Source organism: Sebastes fasciatus, chromosome 1 (assembly GCF_043250625.1).
Source record: "Sebastes fasciatus isolate fSebFas1 chromosome 1, fSebFas1.pri, whole genome shotgun sequence".
NCBI lineage: Eukaryota > Metazoa > Chordata > Actinopteri > Perciformes > Sebastidae > Sebastes > Sebastes fasciatus.
In genome coordinates this window covers 42,157,960-42,183,245 of record NC_133795.1, presented here as the reverse complement: position 1 = coordinate 42,183,245, position 25,286 = coordinate 42,157,960, and the positions used below count along the sequence as shown (strand labels likewise).

Here is a 25,286-nt window from a genome sequence, read left to right as displayed (position 1 = left end):
GTCATCTAAACTAACCACGTACTCATCAGCTGTGTGCTCAAGTTCAGACCGGAGATGTTACTATTTAACAGATGGAAGATACTTCTTACTACTATCTTCCTACATTTGTGCTTTTTAAACTGAAAACTCATATTTAACACTGTGATATTTACTGGAGATGACATACAATATAGCAAACAGGAAATAGGAAGCTTTCAGGTGTTCTCCCTCCAGCCAGCTGCCTCTTATTTAGGTTGATGTAGTGAAATGAGGAGGTATCGTATAAATCACTCCTCATTTCAACTTCACCAATCAGGCGTTCCTCATCTGTTTGCAGCACTTTCCAAGTGAGCAAACATGAATAAATAGAAACAATGTGTCGCAGCACAGACTTGCTTGCGGCCAGTTAAGACGTTCCAGTAGAAAACAATGCAATCAAACTGATTTTGTCGCTGACGTTCGCTCGCGTCACATTCAGTTAGGTCACGGTGTAATATGTACCCACAGCATCCCAACACACTAGCTCTCTGTGTGTTGTACACATTACATTTCTTCTAGATTGTTTTGGTGAACCCCCCAACCTTGAATTCATACTGCGCCTATGATGGTTGGGCTTAAAACTACTACGCTTGCACAGTGAACATGAGAGTGAACACGGGACACAAACCAACAGCTGATTGTAACATGAAAGTGAAACTTAACACACGGGAACGCACGAGACACGAACAGCGGTCTCCTTGATAAAAGCCCTGTGTTTGTTGGACCCATTCACCTCCACTCTTGTTGTCTTTTTGCTCTTTAAACTACGTCACCACACTCCTGGCTAGGGATGTCACGAGAACCGATACTTCGGTACCAAGTCGATGCCAAAATTCTAAAAACGTGACAGTACTCGTTTTCTACAGTACCGACGGTACCGTACGATGCCCGCAGGGTCCGAAATTAACACCAGCCAAGGGCCAAATGCAGCTGCTTCTGTCCTCTGCTTGTTGCTTATTGTTAAATATCTGTAAAGTGGTGTTTTTTCTATTGAACTGTGGACTCTGTATTTCCGGTGAATGTTATTGGGATTTGCATTTGATTATCTTACACTTACCTCCCCAGATCCACTTAGTTTGAACCGATCCAACAGCATCCATTCAAGTTTCAGGAGAAACCCATGAAGAACTAACGTTCTGTTACTGAGCACCAGATGGATCCAGTTACTCTACTGTTAGATATTACATTTGATGAAGAGCTCATATGGCCTGTTTAGGACTCGAGACCTGAGTTGGGACTTGAGTCACAGACTTGAGACTTGTGACTTGCAAAACAATGACTTGGTCCCACCTCTGGTAGCCTATAGCCAGTGTGATGTCACCATGTCAGTGAATTTAAACTACTGCTTGCAATCTGAGGATATACAGTACATAGACACATATCAACACTTTTTTTTACCGTGGTATCGAATTTTGTAACAAGAATCGTGGAAATTATACATACACAGTTATAATTATATATGACCTTCAAATTAACTTAAAAAATGTGTTTGTCTTTATTATTGTTATAATTTACTTATGTATTTATCTCACTTACTATTGTAAGTGTTGGTATTATTATTGTTATTGATATTATTATCATGACCATCATCATCATCTTTATTATTATTCATATTATTAATATATGTGTATGTGTATATACTGTATTATATATATATATATTTTATTTATTTTCTTTTTGTTTTATTTTTGTTCCCCCTATGCTCTACACATAAAAGGAAGGATGTCTGTATGTGTTTAAGAGTAGATATATGTCATATATGACCATCTAGCCTCATTCAATGCCAAACACACACACACACACACACACCCGCACACACACGCACACACACACATGCATTCTTCAACCTGCTTTTATCCCCTTGTGTTGTTTTAGTTTAGTTTAGTTTTTGTACTTTGTTATTTGTCTTTCTCTGTATAATATATTTTGGTCTTTTTAATATATGTCCCTGCACATGTCTTCACTTGTTTTGTAATCACTTTATAACACAATAAAAAAAAAGGAAAAAATAAGTTCACTGGTATTGGTATGGACTACTAGATTTCTGGTACCGTGATATCCCTACTCCTGGTACACTCTCCCTGAGCGTTTACTCCTTCCACTCATGGGTTTACATTATAGTTAATGGAACGCCCAGTGCGTTTCATACTGGCGCTAAAGGATGCCTTGTTCAGCGGTACCAAATGCCGACGGCCGTGAGAAAGCCTGGTATGTGATGCCCTGGGAATGAGAATGGGCTTAAATTCCTTAACCTCATTTAAAACATATGCATATATTTGCGACCATTTTTAAAATATTAGGAGGCAGACTAACACATAGTTGTTGTCTTATCATGGGCTTTTAGTGGCAATAACACAGATATAGAATAGCACCTGTCTTATCCATGGATCCCAGGAGAGGCTGTTTAACTCCAGTATTAACTCACACAAATGGCATTTACAGTTTGTATCTGCTTTGCTGTTAACATGTATGCTACTGACACGGTGTCCCAAATACAATGCACGTGTTAACACCCGAAAACATTGCCTGTGTTTGATAAGAGCTCTGGAATCATTAGACACATAACCAATTTAGTCATTTAAGCATGAGGACACGTCGATCACACACACAGTGCACGTACAAAAGCACAGCCAACCAAAGCAAAAACATTGTGGATGTCTGCAGGTACCTTTGTGTGTGCATGACACAAACACACGGACACACACACACACACACACACACACACAGAGACACACACACACAGACACACACACACACACAGGCTCTTTTTTTTTTTTAAAGTTATTTTTTTGGGGGCATTTTCCATTTTTATTGAGAGGACAGTGGATAGAGTCTTGGAAAGGGGGGAGAGAGAGAGTGGATGCGGAAAGGGCCACAGGCCGGATTCGAACCCGAGCCGCCGCGGTCAGGACCAAGCCTTGATACATGGACGCCCGCTCTACCAACTGAGCTAACCCAGGTGCCCACACACAGGCTCTTTTGAGTTACTGATTGCCAAGGCGTCTGATTGCGGTCATTATGATGCTGAAGGCGGTGAAGATGTGTAATTAGGTATTGTCAGCGACAACACTGGCACACAGAGCCAGTGTGGTTAACTCACATAGCCATACACACACACACACACACACACACACGCACGCACGCACACACACACACAGAGGGGCAAAAAGAGAGACAGAGAAGAGAGAGAGGACACAATACCACACATGAACCGTAACACACACACCCCCCCCCCACACACACACTGAGCAAATATAACACCGACGGGACAAATACATAGAAAAAACAAATGACACAACGTGCACAATTTGTACATGTACAGCACACGCACACACACACACACACACACACACTCAATTACGCAAACAAACTCTATCACCCCTTGCACAAATTGTATCCTTATCCACAAAAACACACACACACACACAAAAACACACACACACCCACACAACTATCTCTCAGCCACCCATATAGAGCAGCTATGGAGGGAACAAGCAGTAATTAGGACGGTTAATGGCTTCTCTGTTGTGTTTAATTGCAGGCTGTATGGATCTGGGTGGGGGGGTGGGAGAGGGCAGGGTGAAGATGGGTGTCACCACCGCTGTAGCTCTAATGATCTCATGTTTCTTCTCTCCTCTGTATCCTCTCTTTACCTCTTTTCTCTCAAAGCTCTAAACTTTGTTTGTGTAAAACCTTCAAACCTGGACGGCTCACAGCCCTCCCTCACCGGAGGGGGATCAGTCTGAACATGGATGCATCACTGCATCAACTGTTCACTCTTAAGTCTCCGTTTACTTTAGTTACTTAGTTTACTTTGGTCGCTGCTCAGTTCAGCATAGCACCATTGTCATGTGACAACCCCATAACTTCCAGAGCTCTGTGTAGCATTTCATAGAGAGATACTATACATTTGGTGTAATTGACATACAGAGATGAGATCTGCAAAATTCTGTAACATATGTTTGGTTTATCCCAGTTAAAGGAATAGTTCAGGTGTTTCGAAGTGTGATTGTATGAGGTACTTCTCCATAGTCAGTGTATTACCTACAGTAGATGATGGTCAGCACGCCCACAGACAATGCTGTGGTTAAGGTTTGGTTAGGTTTAGACCGCCATGTGTAAATTCTTTGGCGGCGAGTCTTTATCAACTACAGATCGGGGTCGTGCAGGGCAGGAACAGAAGACACATGGACCAGTACTGTACAGAAGACACATGGACCAGTACTGTACAGAAGACACATGGACCAGTACTGTACATAAGACACGTGGACCAGTACTGTATAGAAGACACATGGACCAGTTGTATCTCCGTCGTGTGTGTGTGCTAAACCAAAATGTGTTTAGTGCATGTGTGTGCTAAATAGTGATGTCACGAGAACCGATACTTCGGTACCAAGTCGATGCCAAAATTCTAAAAAAGTGACGGTACTCTTTTTCTACAGTACTGAAGGTACCGTACGATGCCTGTAATGGTCGTTGGTAGGGATGTGACAGTGAGGAACATGTTCCCACCGGTTAATAAACTTGTGACAACACCGGTGTTACCGATTACACCGGACATTTTACAAGAAGAGTTGACGGTCAACATGTGCAGAGCGCTGACTCTGATCTTTACCGTCGGGTGGCGGTGTGTCTGGCCTCTCCGGTAGAGCTTTTGCTGCGGGGCTCCGCTGCGGGGGTCTACCTGGCGCCGCTGCTCCGTGCACACTGGCTGTGACGGCTCCATCCACCTCGCGGCGATCAACTCATTAACCTTATGGTTCCCTTATAGCGTTGGAATTAAACGTGAAATATTGCCAAATAGTTTTTTTTTGCTTTTTGCTTCGACAATAAATCCTCTGCCTCCTACTCCTACTACTCTGAGCTGACGGACCAGATGCATTCACGGTCAGTATGTAGCGTCCGTTGTCTGACTATCGCTTGATAACATGCCGCTGGTACAAAATGGGTCAATTCTTTTATTTATAACTTAAAGGTCTCATATTGTAAAAAGTGAGATTTTCAGGTCTTTTATATTATAAAGCAGGTTTAAGTGCTATATAAATACTGTTAAACTACCAAAACGCTCAATATACGGAGAAACACACACTGCCCGTATTCAGAAATTGTGCGTTTGAAACAAGCTGTCAGGATTTCTGTCCCTTTGTGATGTCACAAATCTATAATATTTAGACCATTACACGGTTTTAAACGTAAACATTCTAAATGTGTCCCAGTTTGTTTCCTGGTTGCAGTGTATGTGAATAACATCAGCTGGCAGGAAGTAAACATGGACCCAAACTGTTGCCTAGCAACGCAATTCCGTTGAAATGCACTAAAACGGAGCGCTTAAGACAGAGGGTGAATACAGGTATATTCAGGCAGACAGTATGAGGAAGATAAAGTGTTTTTTGAACATTACAGCATGAAAACATGTTCTAGTAGAAACACATAATACAAATATGAACCTGAAAATGAGCATGATATGGGACCTTTAAAGGCTATATGCCTCTGTTTTTTGTAATGTTCAAATGTTTTTAATAAAAGAGTGCATGATGAATTACATGGGATTTATTGTTGTTGTTGTTGTTGTTGTTGTTTTTTACCGTGGTATCGAATTTGGTATCGAGAATCGTGGAAATTCACTGGTATTGGTATCGACTACTAGATTTCTGGTAGCGTGACATCCCTAGTGCTAAACCAAAATGTGTGTTTATCACGGTAATGACTGTACTGCAAAATCCATGTCATGGCCGAATGTGACACAGGTCACAGGTGATGAAACTGGTATACGCACACTCCTTTGTGTATGTTGTGCAAAGGTTTTGCTTAAGACACATACTATGTCACTAAAGCCTCCGTAATAGGAGGCAAACGTCCCTAAACACATGACAAACAAAAGGAAAGCTGGTTTTCAAAAAAGAAATGGCTCACAGCTGAAGAGAATCAGGCGTGAGGAGAAAACAGCTTGGCAGGTTTAGGGCAGAAGAAGAAAAAACACATCAAAAAGTCCTTTGAAGTTACAGTTTAGTTTCTCTCTGCCAACACTTCTGTGCCACGGATCCGACACGATGCTCAGTTAACTCTGTTGACAAGGTTCAGCAGAGGGCCGGCGAAGGGAGGCAGATGAAAAGATGAAAATGAGAGATAAGCGTTTAGAGAGACAGTCCCTTCATTAAGAAGTCTACCTGGTTTGGTCCCTGTCAGCTGCCGTACACTCTGCCATGATGTAGCCGCGCTTGTAAACTGCTTGAAGTGAGAGCGTTATCTAAATGCCTTCAAATGTAAATGACAGAGGGAGGAACTGAGTAGAACAGGAGATGAAGACAGAGAGAAATTAGTATTCCTGACTACACATCACTCACTATAATATATGAAATAATCAAGTGCAACCTGCAGCTATAACAATATGTACAATATGTGTGGATATATGTTCAATGCCTTCTCATCTCTGTTTGCTGTTTGCCTGCACCACCGTCACGCTCTCATTCACAGAACAGACGCTCTCCTGGAGGATTATGGTTACGACATGCTGAGCAAAATGCAGTTTGTCGGGAACAGTAGAGAAAAGTGCACGCGTCATGCACAGCTGATGATAACGTCCAACACACTCACTGCCTCGTAACAGTCGCTATTAAATTGTCCGTGCGGTCAGCTCAGTAATGCTCCGTAAAACAAAGTGAATCAACTGGAGCAGTGGGCAGAAAGCCCAGGCGTTCATAAAGCCCTCATCATTCATTTATTCTCCATCTCTCCTCCATTTGATGTGCTCATTTCTCCAGCAGTGATAAAAAGATTAAATCAATCCCATAAACAATGCGGACAACCCAAGAAGTCATGGACATGCATTCCCTCACCACCGAACAGCAAGGAAGAATTCCAGACATTAAAACACAAATCATATCAAATGAGTGTTGACCTGCTGTTCTCTTCCCTAGAACTGCTCCACTTCTCCACTTAATCCCTCTCCAGGATGAAGCCAAAGTGCAGCAGCAGTTTAACAAAGCATGCAGTGAAATGGGAGACCTCCAGTGTCTGTATCTACATAAAACTAAAAGAAATCAAAAGCAGCTTCTTGAGTTTCAGCACATTCCCAGCACAGCTATCAGCTTAGTTAGTCTCTGAGGCCGTAGAAGAGAATATAGCTCCCACTATGCTCATTGGTGCATGAAATAGGATGGAGCTAACCTTATTAATCCCCTTGATGCATCTCTCGAACTCTATTACTCTACTAGTACAGTATATTATAAAGGAATGAAACCAGCTTTATGCTGGTGGCATATGTCGTATTATATTATATCGAGGTGTGTAGACTACACACGGAAAGATGCCACTCTGAGGGTGTTGCATGGGGTATTCGTCCTACAGAGAGAGGTATATACTAGGGGGTGTCACGGTTCTCCAAATCCACAATTTGATTTGATATTTGATTTAAACATTTCAATGTTAGACTATTGAGTCTTGAGTCATAAAGATCAACAGATCATCGGTTTTATGACAACTGTCATTTACACTTTACAATTCTTCTTTAAAAAGAGAACTGAACTCCCTTTTTATTAGAAAGTGTTTCAAAAATTAGACTACAACAGTCTACAAGAACTAAAGCTGCATCTTTTCATATCATCTGTGTGACCACCTCAGTACATCATCATTACAAACACTAAACAGAAATCCTTCTGCAGGGCATTACAAGTGTGCTGTAATCTACAAAAGTATGGTTTGTTGTCATTTACTGTTGCGCTTGTTTCTCTCTTCTCTCTCTTTCCTCATTCTCTTTCCTCTGATTTCTGTTTGTCACTGAAGCCCGGAACACACCAGGAACGTCAGCAGCGCATGGCGGCTGCGTTACCTGTTGTTTATTTTGGCGTCCGTGTTAACAGGTTAGAGCAGCCACACTGCCCGCGTGAGACGCACGTCTAAGCTGCGTCTCTTCTAGAGAATAGAGGTCTCGCCTATTTTTGACACGTGCCGCACGCGTCTCACAGCAACAACAGACAGTGAAGGTGATCTATTGACATCATACCAGCTACATTACTACAGTTCCGATGTCTAGCTGTAGGATATGTTACGGAGATGAAAAAAAAGTAAAGACTTATTTTTAAAACAACACTTCCTGCTTTCATTTCAAAATAAAAGCCCTCAAGTTTTTTTTTTTCTGTGGACAGAATTCCTTCATTTGTTAACACAAGGCTTTTATTCTGAAATATGTGCTCCCCACCCAAACTTTAATTTGCTGCCGTTACAAAGGTCCTAACCCTGGCGCTGGGGTTTGTGCTGGCTGAATTTGAGTTGCTACAGCCGCTAACTAAAGATCCGCCCACTCTCCCCCCGGTGAAGTAGTTTCCCAGAGGTGGAGGGGTCACGGGGTGTGCTTTCTGGCTAATTCAGTGCCCCATATCGCTATTTTTCAAGCTACTGTAGCTTTAATCGAGTTCTGCAGCGATGAGTCCTTAAACCCAGGAAATTAGTTAGCATTTTAGCACTCCCGGTTCCTTCGCCTGGAAGTCAATGGGTTTTTGGATGGGCTTTTAGTTAGATTGCTAAAATAACGTCTGTGTTTAACACAAGCTAAAGACATTTTAACGCTTTGTTCTACGATATAAAACACATCAGTAAATATCCCACTCGTGAATTTTGAAGCTTTGATAGGCTGTGTCTTAAAATGGCGGTTGCTTACAAGTAGCTAAATGAGACTACATCACGCCGACTCGTCCTCCTTTACAGCCTCGTGTTTATACTTGCGCTCATGCGACGGTGGTGTAGTACGTTTATAACCTAACGTCAGCTTTTTACTTCTGGCGATTGCATTCACACTTCAAAAATCATAGAGTGGTGTTCATTCGTCGAGATTATTTTACAGAACAAAATGTGTAAGTGTCATAAACGTTTGTTTGCCACAGAGCTTATTTTCTGCAATAATCCAAAAATCAACGGAAAAATCCCATTGGCTTTTTGTCGAGGGAACCCATGCGATTCTAAAATTCCGTTGGCCTACAGAAATACGTCATCTCTGCACCACTCTATAGGGACCCAAAATGAAAGGAAAGTTTTGCAAGATCTCGTAAAAATTCATCTTTTTTTCCAACCTTACATTTTTTTCCCTTCTACGTCCCTTCTGGGCCTCCATATGATGAGCTTAGTTTGTGCTAACAGAGATGGAAAAAACATCATATTTTAAAGTTATGAAAAGTCAGCTGAAAATACTACAACAAATACTTTAAATCAAATACACAATAAAATGCTAAACTCTACAACACACAAATCATTATTACAGCTAACAAACACTTGATGATGATGGAGCTCACTCACGTACACTTCAATCATACTAATAGTACTGAACTCCAAAGTAGAAAAATGTGAAATAGAATCAAACTTTACGGCCGAGACACACCGGGAACATGAGCAGCGCATGTGCGTCAGGTTAACAGGTAAGAGCAGCCACACAGCCCGCGTGTGCATAGCGGCTCATATAGAGATTTGAGATCTTGCCTATTTTTTTTTCACGTGTGACGCGTGCTTCACAGCAAAAATAGACAGTGAAAATGATTTCATAAACAGTGAAAACCTTTTGACCTTATATTGACATCATACCAACAACATTACTAAAGTTTCAATGTTTTTATCTGTAGAATGTCACAGACATGATCAAAAGTTCATATTTATTTTTAACTCAACACTTCCTGTTTCCGTTTAAAAAATAAAAGCCTTCCAGCATTTTTTTCTGTGGACAGAATTCCTTCATTTGTTAACAAGAGTTAACAAGTGTTGCAGCATAGTGTTATGGAAAATGCATTGACTTGCACAGTCCCAGTACTGGCATTTAATTGTGGATTATTACTAATATTTACGAATGAGCACACACTACTTAACCTTATTTTGTCTAAAATAAATATAAACGACATTTATAATGAAATTAAATGGCCATTATGAAAGGCAAACTCTATGGAGAAAGAAACGTCTGGCAGTAGCAGCACAGCAGCAGAAATGATGCCAGTGTGGACACCTCATGCGTGAGAGACGCAAGCAGTTCAGCGAGGCAGCCGTCACATACTGCTCACTGTGTGGCCCGGTCGTTACTCTTTCTTCCGATGCATGAGCAGGAAAACCTATTGGTGGTAAGAACAATAACAGCTGGTCTATACCACTGCAGGCATTTCATGTATGGAAGTTCAACTGGGACCAAATTAAAGTCTGTCTTCAACCTCATAGACTCGTAGGTGATTTGACCCTGAAAAAAAACATCAAATAACAACAACAATAAAAAGACATCTTGGTTCAGGCATCAACCAATCCATTTGCTTGATGCTCAGGTCTGTTGTTGAGATTTGAGAGTTGTGAAAGCGAAAGATAGAGAAAAATATTGTATTGCTGTGTAGGGTCCTTTCCATAATGTGGAGTTGCCCTGAGCGATTACATTTCAGCCCGTTTAGCGACTGCTGTCTGCCGTCTGCAGCGTACTCCTTCAAGTTAAAAAGATTGTTGTCCCCATTAGTCACTTAAACAAAAAAAAACATGGGACAATAGGGTCTAGGATGAAAAATACCTAAGTTACCCTTAAAGCTAGATTTACTTGTGCATTAGGTGTGTGTAATTGTCGTGAAACACGTAACTAAGACGGCTAAGCGTAAAACCATAAGAGTTCTGACTGGTTGGATTGGAGCTGCTGCTGATGCTGGTACAATGAAAGGAAACATCAAGGAAGTTAAATAAAGATTAGGAAATGTTCTCCTTTTAAGTAAATGATAGACTACTTTATGATCTAGCAAAGACATTTCCGCAATCGTCGCTCACAATAACAGCGTATGTAAGTATGTCAATATGATTACTTTGGCCATTAACAAGCATTCAGCAGTAGTGTCCTTTTCATCTACAGTCAGACAGATTTGACTGCCAATACAGAAGCATACATTCAAGTATTTTCCAAGAAAGAATCTCTGTGTTGTGTTTTTGTAATATCTAAAATTTCTGTAGTCGATATTGGTTGTTCTGAGAAAAAAAAATAAAAGCAAAAACCATAATAAATAAAAAAAAAAAAATTTAATAAAGAAAAGAGTGACACCTACAGAAACCAATCTGCATAACATCCAAGCAAGCAGATACCACAAGACCTCCATGCAATGTTTGAATGACAGGTGATATCTGGGAAGTGTAGTTCAGAATCACCACAACACCGGGAGCTTAGCACCAATAAATGAATAATTAAAGACGGCAATCTAATCATTGAAGGAATTTCCCTCATGGGCTCCGCACTCACCAACATTATTTGCCCCAACGTCCCTCCTCAGACCGCAAAACATGACAGCAGACATCCAGCTTTTCTTATTAGAGTCACATCCACAGAGGAGAAGAAAGAGAGACACTAATAGAGAAGAAGACAGAGAGACGAAGAGACACAGGGAGAGATGTGGACTGCCGAGCGCTCAGGGAACACAGTGGCGATGATAAGAGATGACTGGCGCTTACGTTACGACCGCTCAACCCCCGAGAGAGAGAGAGAGCTACACACTGAGAGAGAGAGAGAAAGAGGGATGAGCTTAGGAGAGAAAGTGTGTAAGAGTGTGTGAGGGGAGGGGAGAAGCAAAAAAAAAAGAAAAGAAAAGGAGAGATTGTGAGAGTTTATGTGGAAAGTGAGAGAGACAAAAAGATAAAAGGAGAGCGATGAGAGAGAAAGAGAATGAGTATTTATTTGTAAAAGAGAAAAAGCAGAGAGTGGTTAAGTGATTTTTGCCACTTCATCCATGGTTATTTTAAACACAAATATGACATCCCTGATTTAAACCTCCGTTCCTGGGTTTGTTTGTCTCCATAATGGCAATATCAGAATGGAAAGTAAAGCATACTTCTGCCGGGATACACGTTAACATCTTTACAAACATATGCAGAGAAGGGTGTAACGCTTGGACCTGACTGCCTGCGTGAGCAGTGCGTGACGTCTCCTGCATGTCTCACGCGTGTGGCGTCCACACTGTCAGCGTTTCTGCTGCTGTCAGCTCTTCCTTTCTAAATAGAGTTTGCCTTTCATAATGGCCATTTTGTTTAATTATAAATGTTGTTTATATTCATTTTAGTTGGTTTAGTTGGTAATTTGTAAATCACAGTAATGATCTACAATTAAAACACCATACTTTATCCATTCATGGAACCGTGCACATTGTCCTTTAAATATTTCAGAATAAAAGCCCTGTGTTAACAAATGAAGGAATTCTGTCCACAGAAAAAACACTGGAGCACTTTTATTTATAAACGGAAGCAGGATGTGTTGATTTGACATATTGTGACATATTCTACAGATACAGACATTGAAAGTATAGTAATGTTGCTGGTGTGATGTCAATAAAGTGTCAAACGATCCCTTTCATTGTGTGTTGTTGCTGTGAACCTCTCATGCCTGTTAACATGGACGCCGAAATAAAAAACAACAGGCTCCGCAGCCGCCACGCGCTGCTGATGATTTGTCATTTTGCGGTCAATAATGCCTTTGTTGCTTTTGGCGTGTCATGTGTATGCCATGTAGTCTGTACTGTAATGTTAACACATCCGCATAAATATGCTACGCTCAGAGCTAGTGACGTACAATAAAAAGTGAGAGAGTCTGCTCATGGGGGGCAGTAGGGGAAGTGGATGGGTCCAATAAAAACAGGACTTTCTATAGCATTTTACGGTAACAAGTGGCGTTAAATGACAGGCGAAAAGACCAAACTACGTTATCATGGCACGTGGAAATGTCTTGCTATGTATAAGCCTTCCAATAATGGTTGAAACCTGTCTGTCTTAGACTTTGATATACTTTTTCAAAGCGATTCCTCCATATTTCAAATGCTCAAATCAGAAAACAAATGCCTCCCTCCCTCTTGGTTTCCTGCTGCAGCGGCGAGCACTGTGTGGGCACCGAGCCCACTTGGCACTCGACAGTCGGCGTGAGTCAGTCAGTGGGATGAGTTACTTTGAGGCAGACATGTTGACCAGGTATGTTCAAGCACTTTTTATTTAGATTATTTTGAAGGAGGGAGGGAAGGGATGAAGGAATGTTAACTGTTAAAACCTTTATATACTGTATATATGTATACATATATATATATGTATACATATATATATATATGTGTACATATATATATATATGTACACATATATATATATGTGTACATATATACATTTTCTCATGCAACGGTTAGTATGATATTTTATGAACATTTTATTCCTCCTTTTTGTTTGTTTTCCTACGAATGTCCAGCAACACGTGTCAATTTCTGCCCTTTACATCCATACGATCTTTTCAAAATAAACTTCCACCTTCACAGGATGAGCTTGGGAAAAGATCGACTTGGTTAGGATTAGGCAACAAAACTCCTTAGTTAGGCTCAGGAAAAGATCGTGGTTTGGCTTAAAAGAACTGGGAAGTGGCGTTACTTAAGTACGGAAGTTACGTGAAAAATAATTCAACATTGATTTCTGGTTTAACACGGGCGGCTGTGGCTCAGAGGGTAGAGCAGGTTGTCCACCAATCGGAAGGTCGGTGGTTCGATCCCTGGCTGCTCCGGTTCACATGTCGATGTGTCCTTGAGCAACACACTTAACCCCACTCTAGAAAAGCGCTATGTAAATGCAAGTCCATTTACACGTATATAATTATGGTCCTTGCCCTTCTTAAATCCTCTGCACATCCCTGATTGTACTTAATAACAGTAAGGTCGTGTAAATAGATAAATTTATTTCTATAATCGTAAAGAAAGAGAGAGGGAGGTATAAGCTGGATCGAGAGAAAAGATTGAGGGAGAAAGGACACAAAAGAAGGGAGCGAATGTTTGAAAGCGTAAAATAGAATGTGTGTGAACGTAGGAAAAGAGTGTGTGGAGATTAGATAGAGAGCGAGAGAGAGAGGATTGACTGGTTCCAGACTTCCCACTCCTCCTCCAGCTTCTCTCCACATTTGCATTTTGCTGACACTTTTTTCCACAGAAGCTTCAAACGCATCACAAGCTTCATTGACTTAATGACTTACAATACAATGAAGCCACTAAAAATATATTTTATATAAATGATGAGAGTATGTGTCACTTTCATCTCCAGGCTAAGGTGTTTCTTCAATTTAGAGAAGAGGTCGAGCCTGCTGTACTAAAACTGTTTGGTGTTTTCAATTTTTATCCAAGACCACAATCTTTCCCCAACCTTAACTAAACATTTAGAGTTACATGAACAGAACTACAAAACTGTGAATTGTGCTTTAGATGCCACAGTGAGATATTAGGAAAACAACTCTGGCTCTATCTAATTGGCGTGGAGAGGAGGTTGTGTTGCTCTGGCTCTATCTATTTGGCGTGGAGAGGAGGTTGTGTTGCTATGGCTCTATCTACTTGGTGTGGAGAGGAGGTTGTGTTGCTGTGGCTCTATCTGTTTGGCTTGGATAGGAAGTTGTGTTGCTCTGGCTCTATCTGGTTGGCATGGATAGGTCGTGTTGCTCTGGCTCTATCTGGTTGGCGTGGAGAGGAGGTTGTGTTGCTCTGGCTCTATTTGTTTGGTGTGGAAAGGAGGTTGTGTTGCTCTGGCTCTACCTGTTTGGCGTGGAGAGGAGGTTGTGTTGCTCTGGCTCTATCTGTTTGGTGTGGAGAGGAGGTCGTGTTGCTGAGGCTCTATCTGTTTGGTGTGGAGAGGAGGTCGTGTTGCTCTGCCTATACCTGTTTGGTGTGGAGAGGAGGTTGTGTTGCTCAGGATTTATCTGTTTAGCGACGTCGGGTCGCTGCTTGACATCCTCCGGGATCCACCTTCTCACATATATTCACATTACATGTATTATTTGTTTGTCATATGGATTGTCTATGATGTATTTTCATGATGTTGTTACTCTGTACACACGACATCTATTGCACGTCTGTCCATCCTGGAAGGGGGATCCCTCCTCTGTTGCTCTTCCTGAGGTTTCTAACATTTATTTTTTTTCCCTGTTAAAATGGTTATTTGGGGTTGGGCGGGGGGAGGTTCTTCCTTATCCGATGAGAGGGTCGTACTGTAAAGGACAGAGGGTGTCGTTTCATGTACAGATTGTAAAGCACCCGAGGCAAATTTGTGATTTTTGGCTTTATAAATAAAATTGACTTGACTTGACAAATATTTTTGTTGCAGATACGTTCAATATGAACATTTCCTCGGGCTGCAATGTTTCCTACAAAGCATATGTAGTAATGGAAATGAATTGTTAATGAACACAATTTTTAGGAGACGGGGTTGCAAAGTACCCATTAGAAACTCACATATTTTAAACACATTGTCATTCCTCAATAACAGATAGAAGATAAATAAATGCACGTATGCATATAATACTGCATTCACTGTATACGGGAACATATCATTCTGGATACACCATTAGTAACAGACAAGGCTTTGCTCCTTTATACCATCAGCTTCTCCCTCTTCACTTCTTTCAAATCCTCTCTTTCTGCTTTGTTTCCTCCAGCAATCTCATCCTCCTTTTTTCTTTTCTTTTCCATCTCTTAATCTCTCCATCCCTCTCTCTCTCTGCTCAGTAAGGTAGCTGCTTCAGGTTCTTTTTCTCTCCCACTGTCTAAAATCATCAAACAAAACACAAATGCACACATGTAGTAAATACACTCATATCTGAGATACTTGCACACACACACACACACACACACACACACACACACACACACACACACACACACACACACACACACACACACACACGCACATACACACACAGCCTAATCTGTCTGCTGGCTGGGTGAGGGGGCAGAGACACTAATAACCCTAGTTATTACTCTCTCTCTCTCTCTCTCTCCCTCATGGTCAGTTCATCATGAAGGTCGCTCGCCCAGCGCTGCCTGACCTAGATTCCTCCCAAACAGCTCAACCCCACATCTTTACATCAGCAGAGGTTCTTAGTCACATTGCTCAGTCTCGTCTAGCTACAAATCACTAAACAGTCAATGCCGGAAATGCACGCAACCGTGCAAACAGATTTTCCATTTTTTCTGAGTAGTTAAATGTGCAGTCCAATTTTCATACCGTGAAAATAAGGCATATGTTTTATGGTAGAAATACATGCCAAGAGCTTGCTCAATAGCCTGCTTTACACAGAAGATGATGCCGTATCCATGAAAGAACAATCTGACTACAGTGAATCGGAAAAAAAAACTCAGAATTCACTCAGTAAAGATGTTTTCTACTGATAATCATAAATCCAACCAACCATCAATCAACCAATGAATGATGTCACATGTAATCTATCTCATAGAGCTCAACAGTGATTGGACACTTTTTGAACGGCTCCGGTTCTGGAAGTGAACATTTACCCATTCATTCATTCACTTCACTGACGTTTCAGAAATTCCTTCTATAAAGACTTTTAAGCATGGAAACAAGCCAATCAGCTACAAGATGAATTGTGACCTTAAAACATTTGATTTGGACGAAACTGGAAAATGGAAAAAAGGGGCAATGATACAAGACTGTGTGCATAATTATTTTAAGAGTGAAGGAACTACTCATCCCATAAACCCTTGCGAATAGCAACTCGCCAACTCTGGAACTTCCCAAAAAAACGTTTGAACTAACCGTTAATAACTGCGTGGCTTATTTCTCACCTCAAATGTTTTCAGAAACACATTTCGGTAAACTATTTTCGTACTATAAGAGGAAGTTTCCAAACGAGCCATCAAGTTGGTGTGGATTGAAATCCAGGAACAGACCATCTAGCAGCACCGTAGACTCTTTCAAATATGGACGTAGTCTCTGTGATGTCACCTATGGGCTAAAGAAGAGCAAAAATGAATCTCACAGTGGGCGGCTCCCAGCAATTCTGGCCGTCGCCATCTTGGCAGTGATGATCCAGCTGATGCAAAAATGGGCAAAGAGGTGGAGCGTGAATGGAACTAGCTAAGACTAACAAGCTAGGCTATATCATGGAAGAGAACAGGCTACATGCTACTCTGTGTAGCCAGCTAACATGAACACTGCACTGCAGCACTGACAGTAGCCTACATGCAGATGAACGGAACCTTGGTCTCACTCCATGTCGCTGCACACGGCCAACACACTGCCAAAGGTCACCGACAGCAAACGTCTGCGGACTTTGCTGGTATGTTGTGAGCGGGTTAGCGGGGGAGCTCTGTGCGCTGCAGCATGGAGTTAGACCGGCTGTAACTGTTGTTCCCTGTTACCAGCTGGTACCGGTGCTAACATATCAATGAAATAATACTAACGTTAGAATTTCACTCACCGAAAAAAATGGAACACAGACTTCTTCAAATCAATCCATCGATGCAGCTTTATTTGTCACATGAAATCGTACGGACTATCGTTACCTGTAATGGTAACGTTACCCTGGTGAAATGCAATCCAGTCAGCTCCTTTCATTGGTGCATTAATATTAACGTTATACACCGTAAAGCTTGCGTCTCTTCTTCTCAGTCCGCTGTTCTATTAGATCGGTAGCCTATAGAAGAAGAGTCACGGTTGAATGGCGCTGTGCGGGATTCCAGGATTTAGCCAAGTTTCACGGACATTACAGTTTCCAATATTCCGTTGGAAACTGATGCAGGCACAGAGGTCCTCCAGCAGCAGCCCATCATCCAACGCCCGCACATTGGCCAGCAGGATGCCCGGCATACAATTAACCACACAGCAAGCCATATTATTTGTCCAATATGTGTATATCCAAAAGGCACCAACATCACCAACACGGCCGATATGCTAAATTCAGTGACTCGAATTAGCTGAGGTGACACCTAGCAGACAGCTAGCGGCTGTGTACAGTTGTCATGAAAGGGGCTATAGAGCTATAGCTATAGACACCAAAACCGTTTTTTTGTACCAGGCTGTAAACATGTTTATTTCTGCTGTAAAGTTGGACATTTTAACATGGGAGGAGGGCGGGGGGGGTCTCTGTGGGGATTGACTCCCTTTTAGAGCCTCAAGTGGTCATTTCATGAACTGAAGCTTTTGGCACTTCGCCATTGGCTTCACTGCTCAGCACCGGAGGTTGCCACTAAATGTTTCCATGGTAGCAGCCACCTACCAGACACGTCGCTGTTACCCTTTAGGGTTGTGGGTGGTGTAGAACGTCTCCATGATATCGCAAATAAAACATGTTTTTCTTAAAACGTTGATATCATACACATTTGTGACTTCTACAGGATCATATACAATCGCAACCTGACCTCATGGTAAGGCGTATAAATAGCACGACATTACAAGAACATTTCACGGGTCATGAGAACGCATTTTAGCCTTTTCGCGTGTCATTTGTACACCACGCAACAGAGCTACGGTAAAGGCCGAAGTTAGGTTTAGGCAACAAAACCACCTAGGTTTAGGGAAAAACATTATGGTTGGGCTTAGAATGAGTATGTAAACTAAGTGAAATATGTACGGAGAGAACGTAACATAAGTAAGGAAACATAAGGAAAACACGTCACAAATGTAAATTCAAAATAACTCAACAACACTTTTGGACACAAACACCGGTCTATTGGTTCAAAGTCCTGTGTTTGTTGGACCCATCCACGTCCCCTTCCTCCCACCATAAGCAGTCTTTCTCACTTGTTATTTCACGTAGCTCTGAGCGTAGCATATGGCAACCCTGTTTCCTCCAAAATGATGTTCCCATACGACTAAACGGCATTCTCACGTACGATTCGAGGGAAACACATTTTCGCCCGGATTACAGTCGCCGTTTTAAACAGTTTCCAACACGTGTTTGTAAATTAAAACCTAACAATACTAATAAGTTAGGTTTAGCCAACAACAGGTCAGGTTTAGTAAAAAAACATCATGATTAAAGATAAGTGAACGTTGACTTTCAGTTTCACACGGGACACAAACAACAGTCACCTGGTCAAAAGTCCAATGCTTGTTTGACCCCTCCACCCCATGCTACTCCTTCTGCAGACCATCATTACAAACGTATTTGTGATACATAAAAAAACAACGTACATGTACAGACAGGGCTGTGGATGGTCATGACATTATGGCTAATAATGAAAATACTTGATTCAGAATACGAATGGGATTCTCACTTCCGGAACCTCAGCGTTGAGGTTTATTATAATATATGTATTATTCATTTAACAGCATGGTGTAAACAACGTCCACCTGCTGTGATGCCAAACTAGCCTGGATGAGTCAGAAAAATACAGAAAACAGAGCTGCTGCTTGTCATGGCTTCTCACAGACGAAACACAGTGAAGGAGGATATGAAGTTGTGAGGCTCATAACTATAAATATCTGCAAAGTCCTTCTTCATCTTTCGTTCTAAACTAATTATAGTCCATGCTGCATCTCCAACTGAACACTGCCAACTTCATTTCAACCACTGGAAAGGGAATGTTGTTCAGAATGATGTTCCTGAGGTGATATAATGTGTACAGTAATTTATGAAATACCATACCACTGTGTCTAAGGCAGCGGTACTGTGTGTCTCTTCAACATGTTTTCAGTGTATTTATGAAGGAAACAGGTGCCTGTGATTTTTTTGGATGGTTGGACAAATCTGTAGTATAATGAACAGTTGGAGAATCGGGCTGCTGGAAATACATCAGGGTATTTATAGAGGAAAAAACAACCTATTTTCATCTGCCAAATTTGAAGCATCAAATCTTAAATAACTACACCAAACAATTTTGAAGTCATAACTACTCTGTGATAAATCTCTTGTCACATCACCCAAAACTGAGCCTTTGAGTTTCAAAGAAACATGAAAAATCAAAGATGATCTTTTATTTCCATTTTGTGTTTCATTTTGAAAGACACCAGTTATTCTGTTGGTGGTGTTTGTGTAAAACCGCTGGCCCAAATAGTCGAAGCAACAATCAAAATATGCACTTTTGATATCAACCATACATAAAACATGGTAAAAGTCTAACTTGTAGATTCTGGAAGGACCTTTTCTACCAATACTCTGCTGAAAACTACCAAGTCAAAAGCTTAGCAGATTTAATAATAGAGAATTAATCAATAACAAAATATGTGACTATAATTAATAACTCAAAATTGTGAATCATAAACCCATGAATTGTCAGTGAAGAAGAGTAATGGCACTCAGCTTCAGCTACCATACACAATTAGTTTAAGTATCAGAATTCAACATTATATCGACCATATTCAACTTAGGACGCCACACAATTTTGGAAAACAGGGAAAACTTCCAAATTCCAACTCAATTAAGGGCGTTTTCACATTAGGTACGATTGATCCGTACCGTGCCCGAGTACGATTAGCCCCCCCTCTCTGCTCAGCTTTCACATTAGTAAAGTTGTTCCGTACCCGAGTCCACTACGTCATCATCCACATGTATGTGTTTATGTTGAGATCAGCTGTTCTAGTGGCCGAGTATCATAAAACACTTCATTCAAACTGGACCGAAACTAAATAAAACTCACTAATACTGTCGTCGTTAGTCTTTCCAACAATCACCAACTCTGGTTCGGTTGAAATAAACTCTTATTTCACCGAGTTCGATGTTTTACATACACATACATTGGTTTGGAACGCACCCTCAGTTTCCTTCTTGTTCTAAACATGTACATGTCAACAAACTTCCTATGATGATGTTAGCTCAGCAGAACATATACATTAAAGTAGATGCTCATTTGCATTAAATGTCAGTTTCATTTAGTCTTTATTCACAATTTGGAGTGCCTGTTTATGTGTCTGTGTGTGATTTTGAGAGCCACACAAAGGAATGCAGGGTAGGTTGTAATATGGTAGACGGGGTCATCGAGTCTCTAGGAGACATGGCCCTTTACGAGGAACTAGGACTTCATACATCAGTTTGTGTGTCAAATTTGGCGCTCTGATGTCCTGGTCTCTCCTCTGTGAGTTTATCCAGGCCATGTTGTAAATCCAGAGTCTCACCACTTAGTGACCTGTAAAGGAGGAGAGCCCCCCCTCTGCAGCCTCTCATCATCCAGGACTCAGAGGTGGAGCGGGCCAACAGTTTGAAGTTCCTCGGCCTTCACCTGACTGACAACCTGGGCTGGGCCAAAAACACTACTGAAACAGTGAAGAACGCTCAGCGGCGGCTGCACTTCATCAGGCTGCTGAAGAAGGCTGGACTCAGACGTCAGCCCCTCACCCTGGCCTACCGAGGACTGCTGGAAAGCATCCTCACCAGCGGCATCACTGGTTTGGGAACGCTAACCAGGCAGAGAGGAAATCGCCTCCATGGACACGATATACACCCAGCGCTGCAGGAGGAGGCCACAGAGACACCACCCAGCTCACTCTCTGTTCAGGTGGAGGCCACAGAGACACCACCCAGCTCACTTTCTGTTCAGGAGGAGGACACAGAAACACCACCCAGCTCACTCTCTGTTCAGGTGGAGGCCACAGAGACACCACCCAGCTCACTCTCTGTTCAGGTGGAGGGAATCAGGACACAACCTGAGGCACCACAGGCCAGAGAGCATCTCCACTCACAGAGCACCTCTGGTTTCACAACAGCTTCTTCCAGCTACAATTAGACTGGTGGCAAAGGACGTTAAAGAGGGACACAAATAGCCCACATCTCACCTCACCTCCATACCATTATTGACACACAGACACCTGAACTGAATGGACTGTAATGCTGTGCAGTATGCCTCCTTCCACTGTGAAAATCCTCTGAAATATATTAGTTATTTTTTTTAAATATTTTCCTGAGAGCTACAAGTTCTTTTAACATGGTCATGGAGCATGTATGTATATTTGTATTGTGGGGGTATCGTTCCTATGCAGAGGGTAGTTTAGTTTATTTATTGACCGCACTGAGGGTGTTTTATGTTTGATTGATTTATCGTGTTCAGTTGAGTGTGCTTCTTATTTTGTAATTACCTCGTGCCTTTTCTACTTTTTCTTTTTTTAAAGCTGACTCGGTGTAAACTGCTCAGAGTTCCAATGCACTTAAGTGCAAATGGCAAGTAAAAGTCTCTCTCTCTCTCTCTCTCTAACACACACACACACACACATTAGGAGAGGCAGCAGGAAGTGAAGTTGTGGGAGGTGGATGGAAAGTCACTGCTGGTCTATTGAGACTTAAAAAACCATCACTCTCATAACTCCCTCCTCTTCAAAGCCGTGTGCTGAGAGAGATCAGCTTGTGCATTCATTTGTGTGTTTACGCATCTCTGCATTCTTAGAAATAAGGGCTTCCAAAAGGGTTCTTCCTGAAGGTCTGAGATTCTACCCAGAAACATTTGCTTCCTTATTTTGTTGTTGTTGCTTTTTTCCGAAAGGTTCTTTGTAAGACTAGGGGTTCAATTAAGAACTCTTTCTCATTCAAAGAACCCCTTTTTTGAAGAAAACGTTCTACAACCCCCTGGGTGGGTTCTAGATAAATATAGGAAAGTATGGAATATATGGAAAGGTTCTGTATAGAACCCCTAGAAAAGGTTCTGGGTGGAACAATTGCACCATAGAAGGGTCCTCTGTAGAACCTCTCATAGAGGGTTCTGGGTGGAACCATTCACAGATGACTCTATGTATAAGTCTATATATTGTGTTATAGGTAGAACCCTCTGAAAGGGTTCCAAGGGAAAAGGTTATACCAGGAACCAAAAAGGGGTTCTCCTATAGACCAGCCGGAGAACTAGGGGTGGGATGCAGCATAGTACGGTGTTTTGTGTGGCAATATTGTATCGAGACATGGAGTTACTATACTAACATCTTAACAATCCAACGGGCCACTCTTCTGTCTGTCAGAGGCTGTAGCGGCTCAGTCTTAAAGCTGGAGAGAAGATAATGATATCATATGGACCTAGAAAACCTCATGAATCCATTGGTACCTACAATGTCATGTTAGCTTAGAAGAAGATTGTTAAATAATGCTCCAAAGTGACTCTCAATTTTGGCGAGAAAATCTGGCATGGCCATTTTCAAAGGGTCCTGTTGAAGACACATGACCTCAAAGAAGGTAATAAATCACAATATATCTCATCCCTATACTGAGCATCTCGCAAAATGTTTAAAATCCCTTAAGTATCGTGATGATATGGTATCCTGGGGCCTCTGGTGATTGCCCCCCCACTAAGAACCCTGTATGGTTCTAGTTAGCACCTTTACTTTGGTGTACATCTCAATAAGTGTGTTTTAATGTCTGAATCTGTGTGAGGTGGGTAAGTGTGTTCATCTGTGTGTGTAAGAGTATATGTGTGTGTGTGTGTGTGTGTGTGTGTGTGTGTGTGTGTGTGTGTGTACACACTGCATTAGTGAGTGTGTATTTGGGTATCCCTGTGAGAGATTTCTTCAAGGCTCTGAAAGAAAGAAAAAAAAAGATGGAGAGAGGGGAAGAGAGAGACTAGAGGAAAGAGAGAGAGGCAGAGGTGGAAGGAGTCAAAATAAGCAGTCAGGAAAATGAGTTATGTCAGCTTGCTCCTCCAGACACACACACACACACACACACACACACAGACTCGAGATCACGTTTTATGTTGCACACGGTCAGAGTTTTTCTCATCTTGGTTCTGTGTCTCATTTCCTCTCGTCTTACTTGCTCTGCTTTTTCCACCCTCCTCTCTCTCCCTCGTTCTGTGGGCTTCAAGTGCAAATGAATCCACACTCCAAGGATTATGGGTAAGTACTTTGAATTGGCAAATGATGGCCTCCTGTGGCTCAGTGCAGGAAACACACATGCACACAGACGCATAATATGGACACCCACATTCAGCTGAGTGCACACACACACACGCATGCACTTTGAGAAATGGACCGGCCACTTCATTTACACTCACTCACACACACACACACACACACACACACACACACACACACACACACACACACACACAAACAGTATGCAGCTGGTTTAAAACCTATGTGCACAGATGTCTAGGTGTGTAGACAAGAACATGCAAACACACACACACACACACACACACACACACACACACACACACGTGCACAGAGATCAGCAATCGAATCTGCTCTTCTCTCTGTAAGTCAGAGAGAAGCAGCCATCATGGTACAGAAGAGCCTGATGGTTTGAAAACAATTCAGTTCAATTAGATGAAACTTAAATAACATTTGTGTGGAAATTTAGTTTTAATAGGATAGAGCAAAGAAAATAAATAGAATACAAATGCATATATGTATATATGCAGATGATACGCAACACTTCATTGGTGGGATACAATATTTCAAGTAGAAACATGTGAAATGTTTACACATATATTAACGCAAAATGAGAATGTTTGTGACCCGGCAGCCATGTTGAAAACAGTGGAGGAAATACCAAGCACCGCCCACCAGCTGGAGCACAGCCAATAGGAACGCTCTCTCAATGAAATGACCTGTGATTGGCCAAAGTCTCCCATCAAGGCTAGATGTTCTGAAGCCTGAAAACAGAGCCATGAGGAGGAGCAGAAGTCTAGTTTTCTCTCAGAACACTTGAATTACAATATGCTGAAAGGTTATTATGGGATTTTTGCCCAATGATGCCAAAAATATACTGACTACTGCCACATATATACAGTATTATATATATATATATATATATAAAGTATATATATATATATATTCAAAAATATTCAAACACCAGATGTTGTAAACGCATACCCACAAAAACAGGCTGCTAAGAAAAAACATTGACCTTGCTATAATTGTTCACATGCTAAATTCAGCATAATGTACAATACCACAGCATCCCATCATTACAACAATATTCATGGCATGATCCCTGTTGCGCTTCCTCATAAATACAGACAACCAGGCCACTTTTTTTTTTAAATTAGAGAAATTCATTCTTAAAATGGAGACTAAAAACTTAGTGGGGATTTTCTACATATTTTGTGTTTATTTCATTTACTTGAAAACTTTGTTTTATTTTCTGTGACAGCATTCTGGGCCATAGAGGGCAGCTTAACAGTTAGCAATATAACAAATGGAAATACCTGTCATTTAAAAATAACCCCATGTGCTCTTAATATGAAACAGGGCCTGTTCCACATAAAGGTTCAATTTGCAACAATGCACTACATCAGTTTTCATTGTGCTTTACAGATAATAACCTTGTTTAATGCTTGTTCTGGACATCAGATCAGTCTGTCTCCTACTCTCATGTTGTAAACCTCTCTGCTTCTTTGTCTTCACTGCACTTTGCTGTAGCTCTACCTCCTCTTAATTCCCTCTGAGTCTATACCTCCCCCTGCTGTGCGTCTCCATTCTATCACTCTGATAGCGCGCTGCACTGCAGGACCCAAAGAAAGACAGATGGAAACTTCAAAAACTGTCTGGCAACAGCATGAGAGAAGGAAAATGGAGTCAAATAATTGAACCAGGAGAGACAGGGAAATGTATATTAGAGA

General features: G+C 41.5%; 1 protein-coding gene across 11 annotated transcripts in view; it reads right to left on the bottom strand.

The window, feature by feature from the left end:
- grip2b (glutamate receptor interacting protein 2b) overlaps window positions 1-25,286 on the bottom strand; it is a 448,132-nt gene that overhangs the window by 119,716 nt on the left and 303,130 nt on the right. For 2 of the 11 annotated variants that reach the window (XM_074649563.1, XM_074649581.1), the window contains exon 1: window positions 11,252-11,413. The exons of the other annotated variants lie outside the window; for them this stretch is intronic. In XM_074649563.1, the coding sequence (XP_074505664.1) occupies window positions 11,252-11,306 (55 nt within the window). In that variant the 5' untranslated portion in view covers window positions 11,307-11,413. Of the gene's footprint in view, window positions 1-11,251; window positions 11,414-25,286 lie in introns of those variants that run through there. 11 annotated transcript variants of the gene reach the window in all.